Source organism: Mastomys coucha, unplaced genomic scaffold (assembly GCF_008632895.1).
Source record: "Mastomys coucha isolate ucsf_1 unplaced genomic scaffold, UCSF_Mcou_1 pScaffold18, whole genome shotgun sequence".
Classification (NCBI taxonomy): Eukaryota; Metazoa; Chordata; class Mammalia; order Rodentia; family Muridae; genus Mastomys; species Mastomys coucha.
Window position 1 is genome coordinate 110,290,841 of NW_022196900.1, and position 26,743 is coordinate 110,317,583.

Below are 26,743 nucleotides of genomic sequence, written 5' to 3' on the forward strand. Positions count from 1 at the left end.
TGTGTAGGAGTGTTCTGTCTGCGTATGCATGCCTGTTGTTCACAGAGGCCTGGGGGATTGCAGCTACAGCTTGTGAGCTGCCAGGTGGATGCAGAGATTCAAACCCAGGTCCTCTGCAGAGAGGCCAGAGCTCTTTACCAATGAGCCATCTCTCCAGCCCTCATTTTTTTTAAGTTCTTACAAACTGCAAAGGGGTACACAGGAGACCCTGAGAAATGCACCGTAAGGGTTACTAACTGTAAGGGCCCATGGAACCTAAGTTCATCAGCATTGGCCACGTGTCTTCCTTGCTGGGAACCAGTAACGGATAAAAATCAAAGCCGTTAACTCCAACAAGCTGAGTCCCAAGTAGAAGTCTTTTGTTCAACATGCTCTTAGCCAAATGGCACATCTAGCCTAATCCCCAACTCTGGTGTTATTGTAAAAGCCTATTATTTTCTGGCAATAAATTCCACATAATCCAAATAGGACAGAAATGACACTGGTCTTCAATGCTCTTTATTTTTAAATCTTAAGCTGCTCTTGACCCAGGCAGAAAGCCTGTTCTATATACACCAAACAGACACGTTTATAGAGACATGGAAACCATCAGCCAGTGCCTAAGCAGGGAAAGTTTCCGATGAAATGCAAACGGCCCTGTCTCTGTTGTACGTAGTGGACACCATCATTCGCTGGAGAGACAAGTAGTTGTAGCTGACATTGGATCAGATCACAGAGGGCCAGCTGCCAAATGGCTGAGCTCAAAACTGTGCTAAACTCTTCCCTTTAGGAGGTATTTGTATGTGAAAAGGATTTCACGGGAACCTATCATTTGGCCCTCACATCAATATAAGGATTACTTGCTTTACAAAACTTAGTAGTATCAGGTGAAAATCAAAACTATCTTGGGCTGGATAGAGTCGGTAGACCTTTAATACCAGTATTCGGGAGGTAGAGGCAGGCAGATCCCTTGCATAGGCTGGCCTTAACAGTAGTTTATTACATGTGGCCTCCACCACCAATTTCTGAAGATGGGAGACATAAAAGAAAATCTGAGATATTTTTAATGCTTTGCTTTCGTCTGTTATTAATATTAAAAATGCTGGTGCTGGAGAGATGGCACGGCAGTTAAGGGCACTTGCTGCTCTTGCAAGGGTCAATTCCTAGCACCCACATGGTTGCACTCAAACTCAAGTTCCACAGAAATCTGATGCCCTCTACTGGTCTCTTCAGGCACTGTGTGCACGTGGTACACACATATACTCAGGCAAAACACCCATGCACATAAAATAAGAAGTAAATTAAAATATTGCTAGTGTTTCATATTCTCAAGGTTTCCAAACAAACATACAAAAGAGGAAATTCTGCCAGGCATGGTAGTGACATACAACTTTGACCCAAGCCCTGAAGAGGCAGAGGTGGCCAATCGCCAATGCATTCAGGGCCACCGTGGTCTATATAGTGAGTTCCAGGTCAGCCAGGGTTATATGGATACTTACCTAACAAACAAAGTCAAAACAAAACAAAACAGAAAGAGGGGGGTGGAGGAGAACGAGTCCTGCACAGGAAACCATCCTGCACAGTGAAGGGGTTTCCTTGTGGCTCTCAGGCAAGGAGGGACCTGGCAGCTGATGCAAGAAATGCTACAGGGTCTTCTATCTTGGGGTGTTTTAAGAAAGCTTATTTTCAGACTTTCTCAAAACGAAGCTCCTAGATGGGATGTCCTCAGAAATTTCAGGATCAGTGGTTTAACAACAGTACTTGGCCATCTCCCTGTGTGGCCATGCGATACATTCTTTGTGCAGTCTTATGAAGAGAGTGCAAGTGGGGCTGGTAGACTGATGGCTCAGTGGCTTGCCACCACGCCCGACAGCCTGCATCCAACCCCTGAACCAAAGTGTTAGGAGAGAACGGACTCCTCACAGCTGCCCTGGCCCTACATGTGTCATGTACACATAACAGATATGAAGAATTTGGGGACTGGAGAGATGGCTCAGCGGTTAGGAGCACTGACTGCTCTTCCAAAGGTCCTGAGTTCAAATTCCAGCAACCACACAGTGGCTCACAACCATCTGTAATGAGAACTGATGCTCTCTTCTGGTGTGTCTGAAGACAGCTATAGTGTATTTACATAGAATAATACATCTTAAAAAAAAAAAAAAAAGAAAATTTAAAAAGAAAAGGAAACATGTTGCAAGAGATGATCAACGTCATGCCATGGCTCACTGGACAACCAGTCCTCAGATTATTTTCTGAGTTCATCTTCTAGGGGCTATAAAAAGGTGTAAGGACTGTTGGACTGAATTATGCTCAAATTTCTCAAGACAGGCATGGGATACAGACTAGGAAGGAGAGGGACTGGTCTAATCCAGAGTTCCAGCAGATGGGCATCACCCCTTGGCCACTCCTTCCAACTGCCGGAGAACACAGTGAGATCTGAGACCAAGAGGGACAGCTGAAAGCCGGACTTAAGTCTGCACCCAGACCTCTTTCACACCATGCAAACTGAGCATGGGCACCACAAAGCAGTACCCCAGACAATGACATCAGTAGAAGCAGGGAAGACACTGGGACCAGGTGGCCCACCGAGCAAACAAACAGAAGCTGCCTCGATGGGCGGCAGGGCCTACCTGGGCCTGGCCCCCTCCGGCACCACTCCCGCTGCCGCTTCCGCTGCCGCCTCCGCTGCTCCCCTGCTTGTGCTGCTGGGAGCCGGTCATCTCGGCCATTCTCCTTTCCATCTGCTCCAGCCGCTCCAAGATGGACATCCTGAACTGGTTATCTAGGGCAGAGCAGGAGGCGTGAGGCTGAGTTCTAGAAGTAAAGCATTTGACCTGTGGCCTATGCCAGCTTGTGAGTCTGGTGTCCAAAAGGCTGTCAGCAGCTCTGCCAAGTGAGGGACTACGGCAGCAGTCTCCCTAGCAAAGCAGGCAGACGGTCTCCGCACACCAGAACACTGAGGCTTACAGAAGCCCACAGTGCCCAGAGGAAGGACCAGAAAAAAAAAAAAACAAACCCTTTGTGTCAAAAACCTCAATTTTGGGTCCCTGCCTACTTGTTTGTGGAATTCCCCACAGAAACCTTGAGGAGATCTGGCAGAACACACCCACACACCCACACCACTACACCACCACCACCACCACCCAGGGTAGACACCGGAAGTGGCTATGATGTAATATAAGCTAGTGGAAGATTTCCAGAAAGGAGGCTGGAGGGTGTAAGCTCCCTTATAGAATCAACACTCTCAGAGAGGTACACAGCTCAGTGCTACCTAAAAAAAAAAAAAAAAAAAAAAAAAAAAGCTCCAAGCCATCCCTGCAGGAGCTGGGACTGTAAATTCAGAAACCATGAGTCCATACCACGGAGGACAGACCAGACAGCACATCTGTACCCAACCTGTGTGCAAGCACATTCACAGGAAGAATTCAGCTAAGCCACAGGAGTAAGAGGACCCCAAATTCTTACGAAAGTCATCAGTGCCTATATTAATGCCACAGATTTTGGTAAATATGGTGCCAGGGGTTCCTGCAGAGTTGAGGCGGGCACAAGAGGTCTCTTGACGCTGGAGCCCAATCAGAGTGTGCAAACGAGGCGGCCGATGGATGCAGGCACAGAGCTGAGATACGTCAGGAAAGGTGACCCTAAGTCTGGCCAATGTGAAGAGAAAAACCAGATACACAAGCCAGAAATAAAGGGCCTGAGGCAAGACGCAAGGAGCGGTGGAGGGGTGGGCCAGAGAGGAGGGAGGGCAAGTGGGAGAGGTGGGCTGCTCAGAACCCTGCTGGCCTGTGGCTAACCGCACAGCATCCCTAACTCTCAACTCTCCGGTGGGAATCAGTGGGTCTGGTTCAAACACAACCGCGCTCAGCATAGACTCTGTTCTAAGGAAACGCTCTCGACATCAGCTTCTCAAGGTGAGCCATGGGCGTCAGGACCTTGTCAAGGGCAGTTATAGCATGCTTCTCCCCAAAACCTCTGAAGGCACAGCTCCATTCAGCACACGGCCATCCGAGTCAAAGAAACCGTAACCCCAGACTGGTGAGTGAGGCAGCTCACATGCAAGAAAGAACGAAAGGCAGAACAACACGCCAGGGTGGCACCCCTCTATCCCCAGCTCGTCACCAAAGCAGGAGCAGGCATCCCTGCTTTACAACAGCGGCACACAAGGATGGCTCCTCTCTCTGGCCACTCAAACACCCCAGGAAGGAAATATTAGAGAAAGACAGGCACAGGCTTGAAGTGCCCTGGAAAAACGTACTTCATCCTCGGAAACTTTAAATATTAACTTTCCATCAAATTCATCTTATTTTACTAAACCAAAACGCAAGAGACTTTTTCCCAGTCTCGAGGTCACCTCCATAAATACCGTTAAGAGAAACAAAAGTGGTGCATTCAAGTGAAATGGGAGCCCTCCCCCATCTCTGCTCTAAGTTGACACAGCCATCTTGGGTTGATACAGCCATCTTGGAGGACTTCGTCTTAGTATTTACACACGTGAGTAACTTGGAACCAACAGTGTCTGGGACGAAGAGAGGGTGGGGAAGATTACCTGAGGGGCCTTGAGAGTTTGGATCCCAGGAACTCAAACTCATCCTTCAGACAGAACTCCACCCTCGGGTCTTGGCTCAGCTCAAAGCAGCAGCCTGGGACATGCAAAGGCTCCTGCTTCCTTCCCGCAGTGCGGTGGTGGCTCAGCTTCACCTCCATGCACCTCTGGACCTGCATCAGGCTACCTCACTACACAGTGTAGCTCAATTCTAACCCTCCAAGCCTCAGCCGCTCCTTCCTATTCCTGCGCTTTCCCCAAGCACTGTGGACCCAGCGGCCAAGATGAGCCACTCCTCGGGAGACAAGGCCATCGAGGCTCTGAAAGCCCCGAGACCTGGTTTCATCCACCCAGACACAGCCGCCAATTTCCTGTGGAGCTGGAGTATGCTGTGCTAAGGGTGTTAACCCGCCAGTCCCTCCTGCCAGTCCCAGGCTCGAGAGACACATTCTCCTGACCGCAAAGACCGAGCACCACCCTGGCTTTAATCCCCAGAAACAGGGCTGCCCTGCCGCTATGCAGTGAATACTTATATAGTGATAAGCTACTCCAAGAAGCACTTCATAAAGATACCCAGCCTCTGACTCATGAGTCAAATAAACACCTATTCTTTATAAATCATCCAGTCTCTAACAGAGCTGCCTCTGTATCCACGTCCTGGGCACCCATGGGCTCATTTGAAAGGTGGAAAGTATTTTTAGTAAAGGTGGAGGTGACGAGGGAGACGAAGGCTCAGTCCGTGAAGCTCCTGCCCTGCAAGATGGGAACTTGAGATTTCCAGTCACCATGGAAGGTTGGAGTAGATATGGGAACCTGTCTAGAAGCCCGGCACTCGGGAGGCAGAGACACGATCTCCTGGGCAAAGCGGACTAGCTGAATCGGTTAGGTTCCTAGTCTGAATGTGAGGTAAGACGATCTAGAGTTCAAAGCCAGACTGGGTAACTTATCCACACTCTGTTTCAAAATTTAAAAGGCCTGATGGTTCACACCTTTAATCCCAGAACCCAGGAGGCTGAGTCTGGTAGATCTCTGTGAGTCTGAGGCTAGCCTGGTCTACATAGCAAGTTCCAGGCCAGCCAGGCCTATGCAGTGAGATCCTGTCAAAGAAAAAAACCAAACATTAAAGTGCCCAGGGCTATCTATCAGTGATTTGGTGCTTGCCACCACACTCCAATCCCATCAAATGAGCACACTGAACATGTACGGATTTCTTGTTGTCATTGCCTAATGATACGGCACATTGACTGACATAGCCTTTACCTTGTATTAGATACAACAAAAACCATCAGATGGTGAAATACACAGGGAAGTGCACATAGGCTCTACGCAAACACTTCGTGAAGGAGACCCCAGCATTTTTGGGTCCTGGTACCTTTGGGATGTCCTGAACCCAAGGCATCCTGGGTACTAAAGAGGCACTAAACTTTATTATCTCAATAGGAAATGGACTGACACAGGTGGCTCCCATTTTCGGAGACCGCTGAGCTCTACTGCTGGGGTTTCTGAGCCCACAGGGCTGGGCAAGGCCCAGCCATTGCATTTCTCACAAGTTCTCAGGGGATGGCGGGGATACTAGATGGGGGGCTACATTTCAAGGAGCCTTGCTCAGGCCCTGGCTTGCCTCCACTGTGAAAGAACACCCCTCTTCAACCCCGTGCTTGGATGGCAGTCTGACAGAAGCACAGACTCCTCCCAGCCTTGGGGAAACTCCTGCATCCACAATAGCTCTGTTGAGGACTGGGACCCACACCTTTTCCCCAAGTGCAGAGCCAACTCCAACCTGTCAGTACTCGAAGAAGTTAAGATCCAGTCCACCCCCACCCTTACTCGGCTCTCTGACCCAGCCAAACACCTACCCCACATTCCCCATGTTTCTGACCAGCTTCTTTCTATTTAAGGTGGGATGCGCTACCAGCTGCTCTGCCTCTGCAAGTCCCTCAACTGGTCTGTTTACCTCATGGCTTCAGGAAAGTAAAGGCACTTTAGCTGTTACCGGCCCCTCCCCACAGAACCGTCGCGCCCCGTACACTTGCTCTGCATCCAGAAGGTAAGTAACCTGGCCGACTCACAAACTCTCCTGAAGACTCACTCTTGTGAGGACTGGGTTCTGCCTAAACCCGCCTTTTTTTTTTTTTTTCAGAAGTAGCTGTCTTTGACTGGACATCAGTGTCTGGGGGAGTGAACGCAAGAGAGATCAGAGCTCTTGGCTGGGCCCAGCTATGGCGTGACCCACCTGACACCTCCTTCCTCTCATTGGTAAAGCCGGGGCACTGATGTCTACCTACCTCGTATGGATTAAATAAGCCAACAGGAAAAGTCTAAGTGAGGACACTTCTAAGAGTCAACTTCTGTCACACTGGGGTCTGCTCAAAGCTATGGGGCCTTTAAATATCTATTTAACATATGTCTGTATGTACGTGTGTTAATGCTTTTATTTACATAGCAAAGACCACGGAGCTCCCGTGGGTCTTGCCCAGCTATCCCCAATACTAGCACTTCACATAATGCCTGTGTTAAGATAAATTAACATCACTGGGCCCTGTTACTAAGCACAGACCTGAACCTGACTAGAACTCACTACCCACCGATGAGCCTCTTCCGTTTCTGCTTTAGGCTCCTTGGATCTGTGACTTTTAGAGCTCTTATTTCCGACTTCCATAATTCTGAGGAATCCTAATTGGATATTCTGCGGGCGATCTTCCATTTCAGGACTATCTGCTGGCTAGACAGGATCTGAGGGATCTTAAGAGAGTGCATCAGGGATGGTGTACAGATATTGTGACCCCTGACCAGTCTGGTTTGGGCAGGGCCTGCTATACTTGCTGGTTAGGGAGGGATTTTTCTTTACAAGCAAGGAACCACAACTCCTGCCTGGTCACAGGGAACGGCGCTGAGCTCGTGTCACCCAGTCTTAGAAGCAGCAGTCCCTGTGAGACGTGGAGCCCCGCTCCTTTCATTGAAGGATGGTGTTTAGGGACCACAACCTGGGCACTGTGCACACGCACTGCTGCATCACTGCACAGAGCTGGCACACACTTGTATGCGTGCAGACACGGCAATCTATCTGTTGTATGTTAAAATAAACAGGACTCCATACTAATAGCTGAAAACAGCTTTACAATATTCAATTATACCCTAGGGGCCACCAACATTGAAAAGAAACAATGTTTCCTAGACATAGCACTGACACCAGGAGACACGCTGCAAAGACTACCCAGTGGGCACTGACACCAGGAGACGCTGCTAAGACTACCCAGTGGGCACTAACACCAGGAGACACGCTGCAAAGACTACCCAGTGGGCACTGACACCAGGAGACGCTGCTAAGACTACAGTGGGCACTGACACCAGGAGACACGCTGCAAAGACTACCCAGTGGGCACTGACACCAGGAGACACGCTGCTAAGACTACCCAGTGGGCACTGACACCAGGAGACACGCTGCAAAGACTACTCAGTGGGCACTGACACCAAGAGACACGCTGCAAGGACTACCCAGTGGGCACTGACACCAGGAGACACGCTGACACCAGGAGACGCTGCAAAGACTACCCAGTGGGCCCTGACACCAGGACACGCTGCTAAGACTACCCAGTGGGCACTGACACCAGGAGACACGCTGCAAAAACTACCCAGTGGGCACTGACACCAGGAGACACGCTGCAAAGACTACCCAGTGTTAAGTCAGACTGCAAAAGAGGAGTGAGAACCCTGTAGGCAGACAGAAGGGCTGGTACAGTAACATGCCCGGTCATTCTCACCCCAGTTCCTGAATTTCCAACAATACTGAAAAATATAAGTATAAAGGAAACCATTCATCGTCATGGATAACTGGTGGTTACAAACATTAGAAAGAAAACACCACCCAACCAGTCACTGCCCAAGAATCAAGAATGGCTTGTTGAAGCTGCATGTGGTGGCTCCCACCTTTGAACTCAGCGCTTAGGTGGCAGAGGCAGGCAGATGTGAGTTCAAACCCAGCCTGGTCTATATAGTAAGACCCAGTCTCAAAAGAACATAAAACAACAAACACGCATGGGTAGTTAGGGCTTGATTTACTGATGCCAGCCTTTCCCATCATGCAAAGCACTGCACAGCCTATCAGGTGACTTCTCTGTCTCTCTGACAGGAATTCTTAAGTCTCAAAGGGACTCACTGAAAATATTCCTAAATCTTTAAAGTTCCTAAGTTGTACCAAAGGCTTAAAGAAAATTTTCCAAGAAATCACACACCCACAGCATGTTCTAAGTTTAGAAACCATGGATTTGCTGCTGGAAGGTGGAGACATCCGGGGGCAGGAGCATCTGCTAACAGTGAGGGGGTCTATGCCAAGAAAGACCCTGAGCCTGATGCACGCTGCTTGCTCCTGATGTTGTACATCTCATTTTAAGCTTTAGAACTCAATTGTCACGGCTATACTGAATTGTTTCTGACATGAGATCCAATAACTTAAAAACATCAGGGCCTGGGACTGGAGAGATGCTCAGCGGTTAGACGCACTGGCTGCTCTTGCAGAGGACCTGGTTTTTAGTTCTCAGCACCCACACGGAAGCTCGCAGCTGTCTGTAACTCGAGTCTCAGGGAGCCCAATCCCTTCTTCTGGTCTCATTGGGTACCAGATACGAGTGATTCATAGACACATGCAGACAGAACACCTGTGCACATAAAAATCAGCTCAGCCATTAAGAGCAATTGTTGTTCTTGCAGAGGACCCACATTTAGTTCCCAGCACCTACATGATGGCTCAGAACCATTAGTAACCCCAGTTCTAGAGATCTGTGGCAGATGCCATGCAGGAGGGACTACAGTGGGCAGGTGAACTTCCTGGAGACAGTGTACTGTTTTGCACAGTTGCAATGGATGTAGCTTGGAGAGGCACAGCCCTGGAGTTGACCTCTCGGTGTAATGTCTTGCAGCTGCTGTGCCTTCTCATGTCTGTCCTTGCTATATGCCTCCTGAATCTGGCATGGTGGGACTGAGTATGGGGAGACCCTCATTGCCCATAGCCTGCTGTGACTGAACCTGGAATGGTGGGAGTGAGCGTGGGGAGACCTTCGTTGCCCATAGCCTGTGACTGCTTCCTGGGAGACAGCCTATCATCTTGGGCGATTTTCCTGTAGATCAATATGAAGATGAACTTTCTTGATATGATGCTGTTTAGATGAATTCCTGGCTTAAATCGTTTTAGGAAGTTAGGGTAGTTGACAGAAAGTTTAAGAAAATGGTTTAGGTTGTTCTGCCAGAAAGAAGTAATTATTAGAATAAAGAGCAGAGCGTGCCCCCTCCCTGGAGACCAGTGAGGGCTGCAGAGGTTAGAGAAGGTGCACAGTGAGTTGCCAGGTCCTCCAAGCTCATAACTGAACTTGGAAGAGAAAATAACAAGTTAATGATCAAAGGAAACATTTCATTCCAGGTTGGGCTGAGCTCTTGGGTCTTGTGATCTAGGGACTGGTTCTAGCGTGCACCACGAAAAGACAATATTCTGAGGATGAGAATAGAGAACAGGTCATTAGCCAGCTTAGCTGGACAAGACATCAAAAACAAGATGTAAGATAGACGATCTGCTCCGCTGTAAATTCAACCTGTCGTCAGCCAAGCGCAGGCAAACACTTGCTGCTATAGACTGCCTTGCTTAAATTTGGTTAATAAATGACAAAAGAATTATTGCTTTGGGGTTATGATGAACTTGCAGACAGAAAGACAGGAGATGTTTAGTTAGGTATGAATTTCAAAAAAAAGACCACATACTCCATAATCCTGTTGTAATTCTCCTTCTGTGTAATCATTTTAATGTTTTGAAGTCTATGTTTTGTGATTGTTTTCAGAGAATATGTAATTTGTGGCTATGAGGCAATCTTTGTCTTACATAGAACTCTATCTTAGGGAGTATAAAAGGGCTAAGGGAAAAAAATGAAGTGGTTAGAGCTTGCTTCAGCCACCAAGTGTGTGAGCATGTGCCACCTTAGGTCCTCACTGATCCCACATCCCCTCCATGCAGTCTGTGCTGGTGTTCAAGAGATCTGGCGCCCTCTTCTGGCCTTCACAAGTATTGCATCCACATGATGCAGTTATATGCAGACAAAATATTCAAAAATATATCTAAAAACTGTTTAAGTTAAATCACTCTCCTGGAACCTGTGATATGGAATTAAACTTTTGTTATACAGTGGCATACTCTTCAGGAACTGTTCCAGATCACTCATTTGTTTCCTGGTGCCCCCCCCCCCCAACCCCGGGAATTTTCCATGCCTCTGGGCCTTAGCTAATGTCGCCTTTTCCCAGTGCACCTGTGAATTTCTGATGCTTTGGAAGCTCAGCCAGCACTTTTGACAGGGCAGTAACGGCAGCTGCTGAGCTGCAACATGGCTCACCCCCAGAAGCCAGGGCCACCTCCCCTCTAAGTCCTATCTATCCAACAACCGAAGAGTTCCCCTCCTCACCTAAGAGAGGAGAGAGCGAGGCTCACTTACCCAAGCTCATGCTGTGTTTACGATCAGGGACTGAAATCTGAACACAGGCCGGAATCCAAAGTGTTGTTCTTTCCACTGAACCCAGCTGCCCTTCCCGGTCTTGCCCTCTGTCTTAAGAGAGAACTCAGCAAACAGTACACACTTACTTTCCTATACGCCATCTCACTAATGGCAAGACTGTGGGCTTTCGGGACGCAGGGACCTGGCACGGGCGGAGCGAGGGCTCGGTGGAAGGAGTACTCTTTTCTAATTTAAGCACCTGGGAGCCAAGTTATTGATGAGGTCATTTACTGACTGGCCAAGGACTCAGCAGATTTCACTGCCACAGTGGATCTATGCGCTAACCAGCAGTTCTTACTGCTTTCTTCAGCGAGTGGAGAGGGACTGGGTGAATCTGTCAAAACGCAGTGGAGCTGACTTGGAAGGTAGATGTAAAAAGAGCTGTGTTTTCCTGGCTTCCTGCCTGTTTGATGTTTTCTTTGCAGCTCAGGTAAAGAGGTGACATCACTACACAGTGCTGGCAGCAAGACCCAACCATGTGACGACCTCACAGACACGGGCTGGAATTTCCTAGCAGAGCAATGTCACTTTTCTGCAGTCGCTGGCGCTGCACACTAAAAATATCACTGACCCCTAACTGTCAGGTGCCCCCCTTTTCACTTGGGAAAAGGGCTCGGCAAACGGCCAGCACAGGGCTCACCAACAGCAGAGCCTGTGGTTAGTTACCAGTGTTAAACACAAGTCCCTCGGGTTAAGCTGCTGTGTGAACACGAACTTTTAATGATGTGAAACAAAAGAAATACTTTCCTAGGACCACCTCATTCACGGGCTTGGACATGGATGTCTGCAGATCAGCTGATGCACGCGGCACAGGCAGAGGCGGCGCAGGCAGAGGCGCACTGTGCGCGCTGAGCCACTTGAATCTTGCTGCCAGAGGGGGAGAAAGTTTGCCTTGGCAGGTAAATGAATGAAGGAGCAACCATCAAATACCATCTGCTATTTTAAAACACGCTATTTGTGTCTCAAGTGCACATGTGCCTCCTGTTGCTATTTGGACAGGGAACGAGAAGCCGTCTCTCGTTCCATTTACAGCCTTTGGCTTCAGTGGCAGCAAGGGCTGACCAAGCAGGAGGAGGTACGGCCGTGACTATTTCTGTAAAGAACTGTAATTGCTGCTTAGGAAGTCTCCTAAATGTTTCAGGAAGCTCGGAAAGATGGGGAAAGTGAAGTCACTTCATTCCTTCCCAGAACACACGGGGCCACCGGAGTCCATCAAGCTGCTCCTCCCTGACAAGCCATGTAAGATGTCCAAGTGCAGAGGGAAGGGAAGGGCCGGGCCGCGATAAGGCACACACTGTACCACTCCGATTTTCCAAAGCAACTGCTAAATTTAGCCTTAGGAAAAAACCTGCCATACTCCACTTTTTAAAAACCCTCCAACTCTATGGACCAAGACTCTGGGACTCCCGTTCTAGTTAGGGGTTTCCTCCACCTGCTTCCACTTGCAGGGCTTTGGCACTCCAGCTTCTCCTCCGTGTCTTTGTTCCACACAATTCTGAACGAGACTCCTAGGAATGCCCACTCTTCTGGGAGGCTGCTGAACAAAGCCAACTGGCTGGCAGGGCAGCAGAGGAGCCCGGCAAACTTAACGATTCTCTCCCACCTGCGGTCGTCCAATAAGAGAGCCAGGGGCACATGAGGAGCAGCAGCCCGTGTATCCTCCAGGGTTCCTCCCCTCCAGGGTTTCATGGGGTGCCCGCGGAGCTCAGCTGTCTCTGCAGAGCATTGGGCAGGAAAGAGCCCCAGGGTACTGCAAGAACTGACCTTGAGGTCAATAAAGGACACATCCACCTGAGTGTCAAGGCAGCGAATTAGAACCAAAGAGAACCGGGCTCCGGGGGAGGATTAGAGGGTCAGTGCCCACTTTTATACAATGCCCCTTTAAGTATGCTAACTTTCCAAAAGGCAGCCAATTCCTAGGGCGGCCTCAACGGTTCCAGGCCACTGAGAAAATGCAATGCACAATGAAGCCCATAATTTCGGACAATGAGTATAGTATATGTTAATAAAAGAAATATGATAAACAGAAAAAGGAGACATCAGACAGACAAGGGGGAGCAGATTACACCAAAAACGGGAGGTTTATCAAAGCTGGAGTGCTAGCCTGGGACTCAGAAAGCAGACAGGAAGACACGGTGGGGGGAGGGGGTGGTGGTGGAAAGAAAGCTAACTGGTTTGTACAAAGCAAATTCAGAGTAAAACCCCTAATGCTTGAGGACTGAGAAGGACAAAGCTGGCAGGACTGTCAGAGGCATGAACAGGGTCCTCAAGTGAAGACAGGCTGGTTGTTCCACGGTTACCGGTATTATCGAAAGCCACTTAAAATCCTTGGGGGAAGCAAATCACACTATGCTTGAACTAGGGCGACAGAGCTGTGATAACGAAGACGGCTCAAGCTTTGTTAACCAGCAAGGGTCTAAAACACGAAAGCTCAGCGCAGCCTATGGCTGAGGCACAAAACATAGACAGGCCACCAGGTTATGTCCAGCCCGGCCACAGCCTCGAAGCATACGGGGCATGCAACAGAGACACACACTGAGCCGGGCGTGGTGGCATACACCTTTAGTCTCAGTGCTGGGGAGGCAGAGGCAGGTGGATCCTTGTGGAGTTAAGGCCAGCCTGGTTTACACAGTGCGTGCCAGGGCTGTGTAGAGACCCTGTCTTAAGGAAAAAAAGAAGAAAGGAGGGAGGAAGGGAAATACACACTGAGAAATATCTGGCAAATGAGTGATTTCCATCTTTCTTTCCTTTCTTTTCTTTCCATCTGAAAGATAAGATGTGAACATCAGTAACAAGCTATTGCCATTTCTATGGTGGTCTGTGTTTTCTAAACAAGTAATTAAAACCAATTTCTTGTTTTCGTTTTATTTGTTTGATTCTGGCTGTCATATACCTCTAACTATTTAGCCAGGAATGACCATCACCTCCTGATCCTTCTATCTCCACCTACAGATGCAGGGATTACAGGCCCACAGGCCACACATGCCCCTCCCACTTCCTGTCCATCATCTGGCACGGCCATCTTTTATCTATCCCACTGAAGAGATTATCAAAGACCCAGTGTCTGGAACAAACATGCCATCTCACCGAGACCGTGCGATAACCTCTAGTCCTCTAGTGTCTTCACCTTAAAAGCCCGGCTCTGCAAGCTTAGGAAGGAAGCTACGGGAGACAGAGGTGGAAACTTAGTGACAATAGAAAGACTGTTTTGTAGGGCACCTGGGAAGGAGCCAGAGGACCTGGCTACTTCCAGTTAGGACTTCTACTCACAGGGATAATCTTAGTCCCACATTCCTGGTGGTTTTCAGCATCTGAGAAACCATGCACGCCACACACTGATTGGAAGATTCAACCCTGCTGGTTCAATCTCTATGCACTGTCCTGGGCCTGCAGTTGGCAAACCTTGGCTCTCAGAGCTGACTGTGAGGTGCCACCTGCACAGACGCAGTCTGATAACTTGCTAATTTGTGAGAATGTTGAAATTCAAGGTAATTCAAAAGCCAGTATCTTTATTTGTTTAGTTTTAGGACAATGTCTTACTGCGTAGCTGTGGCTAGTCAGTCTGACCTTGAACTCACAGAGATTCCCCCCACCTCTGCCTCACAAATGCCGAGATTAGAGACATGCACTCCCATGTCAATCAAGCCTAGCTGTCTTTTCTTTTCTAAGGTGGAGTTCTAGAATGGCAAACTTCTATCCCACAACTTGGACATTTAATAACTGTATTTTTTTTTTGCAATGCCATAAACTCTGGGATAAATATAGGCAAAGAACCTTTGAGATGAATCGATTAAAATAATTTGGAAATGAACAGCCATAATCCCTAAAATAGTGGCCAGAGTACAGGTAAATCTCAACAGATAAAAGACATAAAGGCGGTGTTGTATAGTCTGTTACAGGTCTTTCTGATAAAGGGACACACGTTTTGTTGAATGCAGCATGGTTCTTGAGAGATTTTGTGGAGAACAAACAGTCTTAGGAAGTGCTTAGTCCTTAGCCTCTTTCCAAGACGGCTGTTTGGTCCTGGGCTCCATCTGCTGCACCGGAACAGGAAAAATCCACGTCTGCGCTCGTCTGCACTCGTCTGCTCTCGCCTGCGCTCGCCTGCCCAGCACTCACTCCATGTGGAGACTGTGGTGCTTGGCACTCACACCCTAGGCCAGGTCTGGACCAGACTCCATCAGGGCCTGGCCTTCTGGGTGAGGCAGAAGAGCTAATGCAGCCAGTGTCCACTACAGTGGTGCGAAGCTTGACTCCAAGCATGTGTGGGGCATCCCTATCCTGCTACCATCATACACGTCCCAGATCGGCAGACTTCCCGAACCACTCCTTTCAGAGTACAATTCTCAAGGTGTAGGAACAGTTAAACAAGGGGATGGCTCAGGGGTTAAAAGCACTGGCTGCTCTTCCAGAGGTCTTGAGTTCAAATCCCAGCAACCACATGGTGGCTCACAACCATCTGTGTTGGGATCCGATGCCCTCTTCTGGTGTGTCTGAAGACAGCTACAGTGTACTCATATAAATGAAATAAATAAATCTTAAAAAAAAGAACAAAAGGTTAATAATGAACTCTGGCAGCCACAGATACCAGCCGTGGAAAGTGTCTCCTGCCAGCCCTGACTCCACAGTTCTTTTCTCCCTCCTCACTTTCCCTGGCTACCCCTCCCTGTCCCAGTCTATCCCCCCGAGTCCTTAGTCCCCTCCTTCCCCTTGCTTAGCGTGTGGCAATCCTGGATGCTCCATCTGTTTGTGGCGGCGGCGGGTGAAAATACATACAACCGATACATTAGATGAGGACAAATCAAGACCCAGGAAGGGAAATGCTCAGTTCAAGCTCGCACCCAGAAAAAAGCACCCAGTGCTCCAAGGGTTGGAAGGGTGCCCTTGACTTCACTCACTTAGCAGACCGGACGAAACAGGATCACAACCTGTCACTTGCCTATGTGCACGACCATCCCTCGTGTGAAAATATGAAGAGGGACTGGAGGGATGGCTTGGCAGCTGAGAGCCCCTGCTCTTTCAGAAGATACAGGCTTGGTTCCCAGCTCCTCACTGGATGGCTCACAATCACAGCTGTTTGTAACTCTAGCTCCAGAGGATCCGATGCCCCACCCCCTTGTGGCCTCTGTAGGCAATGCACTCGCTGGCACAAATTTATACAGACATGCACAATACACAGAAATATGCAGGCACAGCACATGCATACACACACACACACACACACACACACACACACACACACACACACACGCATACATGCTATCTGAAAGAAACATCTTCCATAGGCACTAATAAGAACCCTTATGGAGCTGGCGAGATGGCTCAGCGGGTAAGAGCATTAACTGCTCTTCCTAAGGTCCTGAGTTCGGATCCCAGCAACTACATGGTGGCTCACAACCACCCATAATGAGATCTGACACCCTCTTCTGGTGCGTCTGAAGACAGCTACAGTGTACTTAGATATAATAAGAACCCTTATGGTTCCTGAGCTCTTATGGTGGCTCACAACCATCTGTAATGGGATCTGATGCCCTCTTCTGGTGTGTCTGAAGAGAACAACAGTGTACTAACATACATAAAATAAATAAATCTTTTTTTTTTTTAAAAAAAAAGAGTATGAGCATTTTCCTATTTTAGAGTATCATTTTGAGTTCTGTACAAGAATCCCATTTCCCACGTTGTAAACTGTTTGCCCAAGCATCACTGTTTTTGATGTGAGGTGCACTGTCTTCCTGGTTTGCGAACATGCTGGAAGTCTATGTTGCTCTAATCTGTATGCAGCTCGGTGCTTTGTACTACACAATGCCTGTGCATGTTGTTTCTTGTTTCCCCTGCAAAGATAAACTATTTATTGCAGGTTTATAGGGTTTTGTTGTCAGGCTAGCCCAGGGGCCTAGCACTGTTTAAAGTGTGAAGTATGCTTTTAAAGATTTTATTTATTAATTTCATGAGTACACTATAGTTGCACAGATAGTCGTGAGCCTTCATGTGGTTGTTGGGAATTGAATTTTTAGGACCTCTGCTTGCTCCAGTCAACTCGGCTTGCTCAGTCCCTGCTCACTCCAGCCCAAAGATTTACTTATTATTATATATAAGTACATTGTAACTGACTTCAGACACACCAGAAAAGCGTGTCAGATCTTATTATGTATGGTTGTGAGCCACCATGTGGTTGCTGGGATTTGAACTCGGACCTCCGGAAGAACAGTCAGTGTTCTTACCTGCTGAGCCATCTCGCCAGGCCCCTAAAGTGTGAGTATTATTGATAGGCCTTATAAGCTTTCTTTTTTAAACCCTTGGTTCCCTGTTGGTGACCCTTTGGGGGCTCTACATGGTATAGCCTTGTTGCAGGAAGTGCAGTAACTGGGGTTAGGTTTTGAAGTTCAAAGCCTGTCCTGCTCTTCAGATTAGTCTCTCTGCTCCATGCCTGTACCAGAAGACATGAGCGTGTGTACACACACACATACACACACACACACGCACACACACGCGCACACACACACACACGCACGCACATACACGCACACACTCACACACACACTTTCTGCTCCTGCTGCTCACTACTGTACTTCTCTCTCTGGGTTGCCTTAGGTATGGGGTTTTATCATAGCTTGCTCTCCCTGGTTTTTACAGTAGGAACCAAAACACCTTTCGCACATCCAAAAGCCCAGGGCATTGATTCTGGCCAGAGTACAATCAATGGTTTCTTTCATAAGAAAGGATGACGAGATACTTAAACACAATCTTAGTTGGGAAGCCCAAACCACAAGTGTGTGATGTTAAGAAACTGAATCGTATTTTCTGAACGCAGTCCTAAGGACCATTGGTCAGCAACCACTGGGGAGTCAATAAACGGCGATGAGCGCTGGTGTCTCCTCACTCAAAATGGGACAGGAGGGAGAACACAGAACGGGGCCTTACTGCCGAGTTTCTGAGTGACAATCTGGTGTAAGGATGGCAGAGTGTCAGTTCCCACACAGCGTGCCCACCTTACCTCCCTTCCTCTGACCACAGCCTTGGGGCACACACTGTTTCTGAACCTTCCTTAAAGCCACACATTCAAATTCCACAACATGAGGAGACAGGGCCTCTGGTGGGTAGTCAGGTCATGGTAAAGTACTTGTGAACAGGACTACCGCCCTTTAGAGAGATCCCAGGGAACTGTCTTGTTCTTCTGTAACACCAGAGCATGAACAGCTGGCAACAGCACCCAGGGGAACACAACCACGTGCGTGGGCACCGACCTGGGCCTTCCGGCCTCCAGAACTGAGGAAGCCACTACGTCCATAAACTGCCTGCCGAGGGTGTGATGTCACAGCAGCCCAGACTAAAAACTACTCTTGTCCTGAACTCAAGAGGGTACCAGCACTTGACTCCAGGGGTGAATGGACAAAGGCTGGACGCTTGACTCTAGCTGGGCCAGAATCCAGAGAGTGGCTCATCTGTGCTAATAAGGGACATTTCGGGAAAGGTCAGTCTGTCTCCCCAGACAAGTTTGCTAAACTGGAGGGGTGTAAAAGCGGCGCTGGAGCAGGCTGCTTCAGGAATACCTGCCTGAGACTAGAGAGTCAAGAGAAGACAGATTCCTTACGATGGCACGTGGGTACCCAGAACCAGTGTCCCTGAAGAAAACGCCAAAGCTGGACTCAGTCTTACTCAGGGACTTCCTTTCTACAGAATCTGGTTCAAGAGGGAGTTTTGTCATTTGCAGCTAAAAGAAAGGCGTGTGTGGGTAGGGCTGGTGGGATGGCTCTGTGAGGAGAGGTGTTTCCCCTGTAAACCTGGAGATCCCAGCTCGATCCCTAGCAACCACATAAAGATTGGTCAGGACAGCTGACTTCACAATGCTCTTACGCAGGTGTCGGAACAGGTGCGGATGCTCACCCACATACAACAGCCGACTCACCTTATAGATTCCTTCCTTTCATTTTAAAAGGAAGGGCTGAAGTGATGGCTAATCAGTTAAAAGCACTGGCTGCTCTTCTAGAGGACCCAGGTTCGAGTCCCTGCTACAGGGCAGCTCATGACCGGCTGTAACTCCCTGATACCTTGTAGCTTCTACTGCGCACTAGGCAAGCACTGGGCCCACATATACATCATGCACGCAGGCGAAACACTTATACACATAAAATAAAGTTCGTTTGCTAATTTTAAAAAGAGAAAAGGCGTGAGGAGACTGTAAAATGATAGTCTTTTTGCTAAATACCAGGGAAGTTCTATTTTTCACTTAAAAGTAAAAATATGCCCTCTCACTAACCATATTTTAGTACTATCCTTACGTTGCTATAATTCTCTCCAGAAAACCGGGTAAATTATGGCAGAAACAAGCTGCCATGCTTATACAGAGCACAACTTGATGCTCATTACCCACTGAAATCAAAAAGATGGCAAAGGCAGACTGTGCTCTGGCCTAGCTGCAGACCATCTGTCATCGAATTTACGTCTCGAAGAATCTTAACTCTTCAAGCCTCGAGTTACAGCCGAGTGCTGTGGCACAAAGACACATCCCACAGAGCAGAATCAAGATATAACACCAGGCCTGAAAAGGTGGTCTAGGATTTACCTTCTGACTCTCTCTTACTGTGGCCTACAGCAACAGAACCCCAGAGGCAGGCAGACAGGCAAATACCTGAAACAGAAGCACTTTCCGTGTGCACTGTGCTTTGATTTTAAAACATGGTGGAGCTGACCCACTAAACGGACTTCCTGAACCACTTACAGCTTTGGGAGCTAGGGAAGGGATGGAGACGCAGTGATATAAGACAGTTTCTACTAGTTCAGCTAGTGGCAAAGTGAAGACACAACCCCAGGACCCATCTTACGGTATGATATAACCAAACAGCTGTCGCCTATACGCATTCCTGGATAGCAAGCTCCCCCGCCAACCCTAAGAAACCAGGGAAGATGATCCACATGTCTGACCTAAGCCACTTTCCATGGGTACGGTGTCCAGGTTTTTAGGGCCACCTCAAGACCACTTAAGAAGGACTCATATCCAACGGAGACCTTGAACCGACCTCAGTGGGAGATCATGTGACGTCTGTGTCTAGACTGCCAAGAGACAAGACCAGACCTAATGTATAAATAGGATCATGTTGGTTTCAAGCTTAAAGAATATTTTCACTTCAAGATCCTGGCACTATTTATTGAGGAGCATAAGGCTAAACGATGTCTTTATTGGTGTGCGTCGGCTTCAACACAAAGATCCTACCACGGCAGGGAGAGCCAGGGAAGGAGGCTGTGGCCACCCCTCACACAGTTACCAGACACTTATCTAATCCAGATGCTGGAAAAGGTCAAGTCAATGAGGCGGGACCCAAGTCAAGCTTGGAGAATACTCAGGCAGAATTTAACATGGAGCGTTGACCTACGGAAGCTTCTGGCCTGACTGCAATACTAGATCCCTATTCAGGAGCCAAGTCACAGACCTGGAAGGTGGTGGTAATGGGGGTGGAAAAAATCGGACAGAGGACACGGTTGTTAACAAGGAAGTTAGCAAATTTAAAATAATGGAAAACCCTATTTATTTATACTGGCTTCCCACAATACAAAAAAATGTTAAGCTTATCAGCAGTTTAATTACTATAAACATCTGCTCTCCCTATATTTACTTTCTGCAACTTAGTTCTTATCGGTTACAAGTTGCTTGAAACATTGTATACAGTAGGAGCTTCAGAATGGGTGGGCCCATCTCTCCACATGGTATGTCTATTATGCCTGTCTTAGACAACAATGCAAAATTCAACAAATAAAAGATACCACACTGCCAAAATCTTGATTAGTCCATAAAAGAACTTCTCTAAAACATCAAAAAGGGGAAAAAAAATCAAGAAAGATCATAGCATTTTTTTTTGAAGGCCACTATTTATAAGCTATCTTGTCAGCTTTAAAGAGTGACTTTCCATATGGCAAAAACATCTTGTCTACATACTGTGTGGTAACCCAAGTGTAAGAGCAGCAGAGATGCATACTATGTGGTAGCCCAAATGTAAGAGCAGCAGAGATGCCTACTGTGCAGTGACCCAAGCGTAAGAGCAGCAGGGAACAGCAAGAAGTCATCTGGCTTCTGCGCTTCTGGGTACTTTGCCGAGGGTGAGCCTATTCATACAGACCTCTGCAGATCTGAGCCCCAAGGCCCCCATGACACTGGGCTTCTGGGTACTTTGCCGAGGGTGAGCCTATTCATACAGACCTCTGCAGATCTGAGCCCCAAGGCCCCCATGACACTGGGCTTTTGGGTACTTTGCCAAGGGTAAGCCTATTCATACAGATCTCTGCAGATCTGAGCCCCAAGGCCCCCATGACACTGGGCTTTTGGGTACTTTGCCAAGGGTGAGCCTATTCATACAGATCTCTGCAGATCTGAGCCCCAAGGCCCCCATGTCACAACACCCATATGAGTCACCTAGGAAGCTAATAAGCAGTTCCTAAATGTGGCTAATATTAACATGTGACCACCAATGTAACTTAATACATTCATCTGGATTTCTCCCACTATTATTTAAAATTACCTGATGGCTGTCTGACCTTAAACAAAATATATATCTTAAAAGAATAAGAAAGATAAAATTACCCAGTCTACAATTCTCACACAGCCTTAGAGTGTATGGCCAAGCCCGAGGAAGTGTGTACAAATTTATAGCGTTGTTTACTAATTTCAATAGTTTCCCCAGTGCTCTCTCTTGAGCCTTCAATTTCCTGTCTAATCCTCTTTTATTTCATCTATTTTTATCTGGATTCATGGGTGATCTATATCTCAGTGGCCTCCCTTAAGTCCCTCCCCACCTCGTTGGAAGGTAAGCCACACACAAATAAACCACATCACACACAGCCGCCAGAAGCTTTCTGGCAAAGAAATACGTAACTGAAATCAGCTCCCAAATGTTAGGCTCGGGCACTGTGACGGCATGCTCTGCTAATGTTAAATAATGAAGACCTGCACCAGACTCAGCCTCCCTCTCTTGAAAACTAGCGAAAGGACACAAACAGTAAATCCCTTTAAACTAGAGAAAGCAACGCCCTTTACATATGAAAAGACACGAGAGCACGCAGTGATCAGTGAGGAGCTGAGGAAGGTAGGTAGAGAAGGAGGCTTCCAGAAACCCCTGCTGGGCTGTGCCAAGGTCTCCCCTGATTTTTACTGGGAAGCATGGAAAGTTGTGTTTTGTGTGAACAGACTCAATTTTCTTTACACATACTTAAAAAAAAGAAAGAAAGAAAGAAAGAAAGAAAGAAAGAAAGAAAGAAGGCTATACACACAGTACTGTAACTGCCAGGTCCGTGAGAAAGAGTGGCACACCCCAAGTCATTATGACAGATTTCGAAAGGAAACTCTAGATCCCCCAATTTACAGGTCCCACACTGCCAGGGGCCAGCCGCTCCAGAGCTGAGCCTGGAATCCTAGCTGTCAGGAAGAGCTTCGCGCCTTCTTACTTGGATACGTTCACTGGCAACGGACTCTTCAGTTTGATTTGCTCATGCAAACAAAGAAGTCTTGGTCCCACCTGTTATCCACCACTTCGGAAGCAGCCCAACCCTATTACACTGCAGCAGTGTCGCTAGTCTAGGAAGGAGGACTCCCGCTCAGTCCTGAAGAGGGCCGAGGGGACGTCTGCACCTGCACGCCCAGATTTAAAAGCCTTCAACAAGGCAGCCCTGTTCATTCTTTCCTTAAATGATCTATATCCACTTGGACTGTCCAGAGTGGAATTAGCCGAGACCCCCACTGAGGTTCCTAAGCAAGAAACAACTTCAATATTTTTTTTTCACTACTAACCAAACACTGTTTTCTAAAACATTAATGACTATCATTCCCCAAATCCAATACAAAGCAATAGACCCATAAGCTAATCTGCTACCTAGTAACTCTGGTTTTCAAATAACAAATGATTTACCTACAAACACATACCAGGAAAAGCGCTGGGAGCTGCCTGGTGTTTTTCTTTACTGGATTTCATAGTAGTAGTTTCTGTGCACAAAGACGGGAGGGAAACTCTGTCCAGCTACTGTTTATCCATTTCACCACAACCCTGGCTGGGAGCACAGTTATAATATGTGAGCTTGGCTTCCTTGAGAGGAGAAAGGGATCCCGTTTAACCAAGCTGAGGGAAGAGGCACTCTGGAGATCCAAGAGCCCTCGTCCTTCCTGCTTGTTTACTAGGTCTGCTATCCTCATTGCTACCTTAGTAGGATGAGGAGACAAGAAGACAATGCGCAAGCCGCAGAAGTGGGTCCCGCTGTTCTACAGTAGCTAATGGATTTGGCAATGTAGGTGCTACTTCTAACCACGGAGAATCCAAGAGCAAGACGACCCACCCTGGGTGGCCATGAATAAAAAGGTGCCCCCTCGCCCTTGCTTCTGGGCTGCAGGTAAGCCCAGCTCTCAGCAACTTCTTCCACACCTTGCCTCTCAACTTTCCCCACTGGCCTTGGGCGCATGGAAAACAAAGCGGCCTTCGTTGCTCTGGCTGCGTGCGTGCACCGCGGGCGGGGATCCAGGCAAGGGGCGCGGGCCCGCGGACGGAGGGGGGGGGGAGCTCAGCGCAGCAACGGAGCAGGAGCGCGCCCCCCGCCCGCGCGCCCCCGCCGCGCCGCACATAAACACGCGCGCTCCAGAAACGCGCGCCAACGCCCGGCCCCGCGCGCTCCCTGGCGCACGTAAACACACTCCGTCTCCCACGAGCCCGCGTGTCTCACACCTGCTCTGCGCACGCTCACCCAAACACACGCCCTCCTGTAAACACGGCCTCGCACCAGCGATCGCTCCAGAAACACAGCTCGGCTCCCCACGCTCACCCGACCGCCCACACGCGCTTCCCACTCGCTCTCAAAGCACGCGCGTCTCGCACGCAGTACTCAGATCCGACTTGCTGCTGCGACCGCACTCCCCAACTCGCTCCAAAACACGCCCCCACAACACCAGGTCCCCGCGCACACTCCAGGGTTCACTCGCGCCAAACACACGCGCGCACTCACCGCCGCGCCTGTAAATCCACAACCCGAATGGCCTCGCTTCCCACGCGCTCCAGAACCACGCGTGCCTGCACCTAGCTCCTGACGCTCTCCTTCTCCACTCTCGCTCGCGCCCCCGCGAGCACGCGTGTTGTCCCCACGCCCCCGCCCGCGCGCCAGCCTTCGCCCTCGCCAGGCGCACACTCACTGGGACGTGGGAGCACAGTCACCCTCGGTCCGTCCGGCGTCCAGACGCCCGTGCCCGGCTCTCCGCCCCGCCCGGCCCCGCCCGAGTCGCTCCACTCCACTAGCCGCCGCTGGAACGCTGCGCTGGGCTCCGGGTACCGCGGTCTCCCCGCCACAGCCCGAGTGCGCCCGCACGGCCAATGGAGGGGCGCGGCGGTGAGCTCACCGCACCGGGCTCCGCCTCCAGCACCGCGAGGGCCAATCGGAGCGCTCTACGTCACCCGGAGCCGGGCAGAAGCAGGTGTGGGGCGCGGAGCGGCTCGGCGCGCGGACTGCGCCGGAACTGCGCCCAGCTTGGCGGCGTCGCGCTGGACGTCGTCGGGCCGGGCCTGGAGGGCGTCGCGCGCGCGTGGGGCCGCGTGGGGCCCGAGCCGCCGCCCTGCTCTCGCGGCCGCTTCCCCGGCCTCCAGCCTGGATGCACCTCGCAGGCAGGGCGTCTCCCAGCCCGACGGGCCGCCGCGGCCTCAGGATCCTTGCAAATCCTAGCTGCGCAGCGCCGTCGGGGGCCCCGGGACCCCACTCTCAGGGGTCCTACGGCCCAGGAGTCTGCAGTGCAGCGAGCTGGTGGGGAGGGGGCATTGCGCTGTGCGAGGTGGGGCCTGAGGACCACAGGGCTGTGACAGTGACTGTACCCGCTGGGAGTTCAAGGCTCTTTCCATTTCTATGACCAGAGCTCAACTCCTTAGCTGGAGTCATGGGGCCTCCGCCTACTCAGTTCTGGCCTCGCTCTCCCTAACTTACAGCTCTGTAATCACCCTCTCGGATACTTTGCCAGAGCATTCTCTTGCCTCCTGCTACAAAGCTAAACACAACTCTAAAAAGGCTCCTTGTCTCCACACAGCCTTCTCAGGCGTCCCAGAGGAATGCCACCGACCCATACTTCTCTCAGACATTTATATCCGATCGTTATTCGGTTAACCACTCACCCACCAAGACCTTGTTCATAGAAAGTATGACCCACGCACCCTTCTGAAGGGCCATCTTTTGTTTGCATTTCTTTCAAAATGACAGTATGTCTTTCCTGCTGTCCGAGCTACAAATCTCTACACATAGAGGCCTCTTGATTCCACCCAATTAGATTATAAAAATGACACACTTTTGCAAAGCCCTTAAGTTCGAACAACCAACAGTGAATCCGTGGTTAGAAACCAAGTGAAGGACATACAGTGCTCACGCTTCTAAAGCAGAAAAAGCAAGTAGGTGGCTGCGTCTGGCCACAGACTGAACGTGAGCACATCCTAAGCTTGTGCTAGCACAGTCAGGACTCTACAGCATCTTCCCACTCCCGCTAGGTCCTTCAGAGTCCACAAGCCTCTACCCTGGTCCCACACAGGAGCCCCACATCTTCCCACTCCCGCTAGGTCCTTCAGAGTCCACAAGCCTCTACCCTGGTCCCACACAGGAGCCCCACAGCTTCCCAGCTCCCCTTCCTGCGCTAAGGTAACTTCTGTTGATATCTAGGGCGGGGCTTAAACCTCACCACCCTTGGCACTTTTTCCTGCCACTGTGGATAAAACCACACTGACAGGACTGTCAATTCTGCAGCTGCAGCACACAGTGGGTACAGCACTGTCAATTCTGGAGCTGTAGCACACAGTGGGTCGTTTCTGCCTCAGTCTAAGAGACACAGTGCATGAGCAGTAGTCAAGGACCCTTTAACTTTGGCCATAAATTGCCCAAATTCAGAGTCAGACGCTGACACTTGCTACCTATGTGGTCTGCTTCTTTGTATCTATGGGGCAAGTGTTAAATGTGATGTAAGGCCATCATAAACCCTTTGTCGAGTTACCTAGTGTTACTTTCTTAACTAAATATGGATATACCTTGAGCTTCTAAGCAGTGACTAAAAGTTATGGGGCTGTAGGTTCTGAATTTCAAGGAATATTCTCTGGTTGGCCTGAGCAGTTTTGGTTTTGTGACCGTGATCTGTGCACTATTCCATATGTATACTGTATACTCATCAAGATCTCAAAGGTTACCAGGACAGCCCTGGCATCTCTCTGAACGACAACAGTGCAGCTAGGCTTGTGTCCCCAGCTGATTGTTGGATTGCCTTGGGCCAACTGTGAACAACACCCCAACGAGAGGAACATGAGGAGCCACACCCGCCCTATGCCCCAACATGCCAGGGAATGCACCAAGATCGGGCTACGTGGGGAGAGACCCCAGGGAATAAAGAACTGACCCTTCCTTCTCTTTCCAGCAACCCCATGTGCACATGGTATGAGAAGAGGGTCTGTGGCTGCTGCATGCAGTACAGGAGGCGTGGCTGAGCCCTCCTGTCCAGTCTGGGCTCTACAGGCTGACACTTTCCTTCTAGGCAGCCTGCAGTATGGCTCTGCAGCAGGACTGTCCTCTCACCACCCCTCTGAGGGCATAGTTTTTAGAAGGCACATGCTGCCCTCTGAGTCCCCACTGTGTCATGGGAGAGCTGGGCAGAGCTGGGGTGAGCTGGGAGAGCTGGGCAGAGCTGGGGTGAGCTGGGAGAGCT

The 26,743-nt window shown here is 49.4% G+C and overlaps 1 protein-coding gene and 1 long non-coding RNA gene across 22 annotated transcripts in view; one reads left to right on the forward strand and one right to left on the reverse strand.

The window, feature by feature from the left end:
- LOC116097077 overlaps nt 1-6,929 on the forward strand; it is a 36,886-nt gene extending 29,957 nt beyond the window's left edge. The window contains exons 2-3 of the long non-coding RNA XR_004121213.1: nt 6,424-6,572; nt 6,666-6,929. This is a non-coding gene — a long non-coding RNA (uncharacterized LOC116097077). The remainder of the gene's footprint in view (nt 1-6,423; nt 6,573-6,665) is intronic.
- Camta1 (calmodulin binding transcription activator 1) overlaps nt 1-26,743 on the reverse strand; it is an 858,665-nt gene that overhangs the window by 28,608 nt on the left and 803,314 nt on the right. For 18 of the 21 annotated variants that reach the window (XM_031379572.1, XM_031379576.1, XM_031379583.1 and 15 more), the window contains one exon: nt 2,610-2,761. In XM_031379572.1, coding sequence (XP_031235432.1) covers nt 2,610-2,761 — 152 coding nt within the window. Of the gene's footprint in view, nt 1-2,609; nt 2,762-24,030; nt 24,135-24,214; nt 24,398-26,743 lie in introns of those variants that run through there. The other 3 variants (XM_031379586.1, XM_031379587.1, XM_031379590.1) reach the window with 3 other exon arrangements.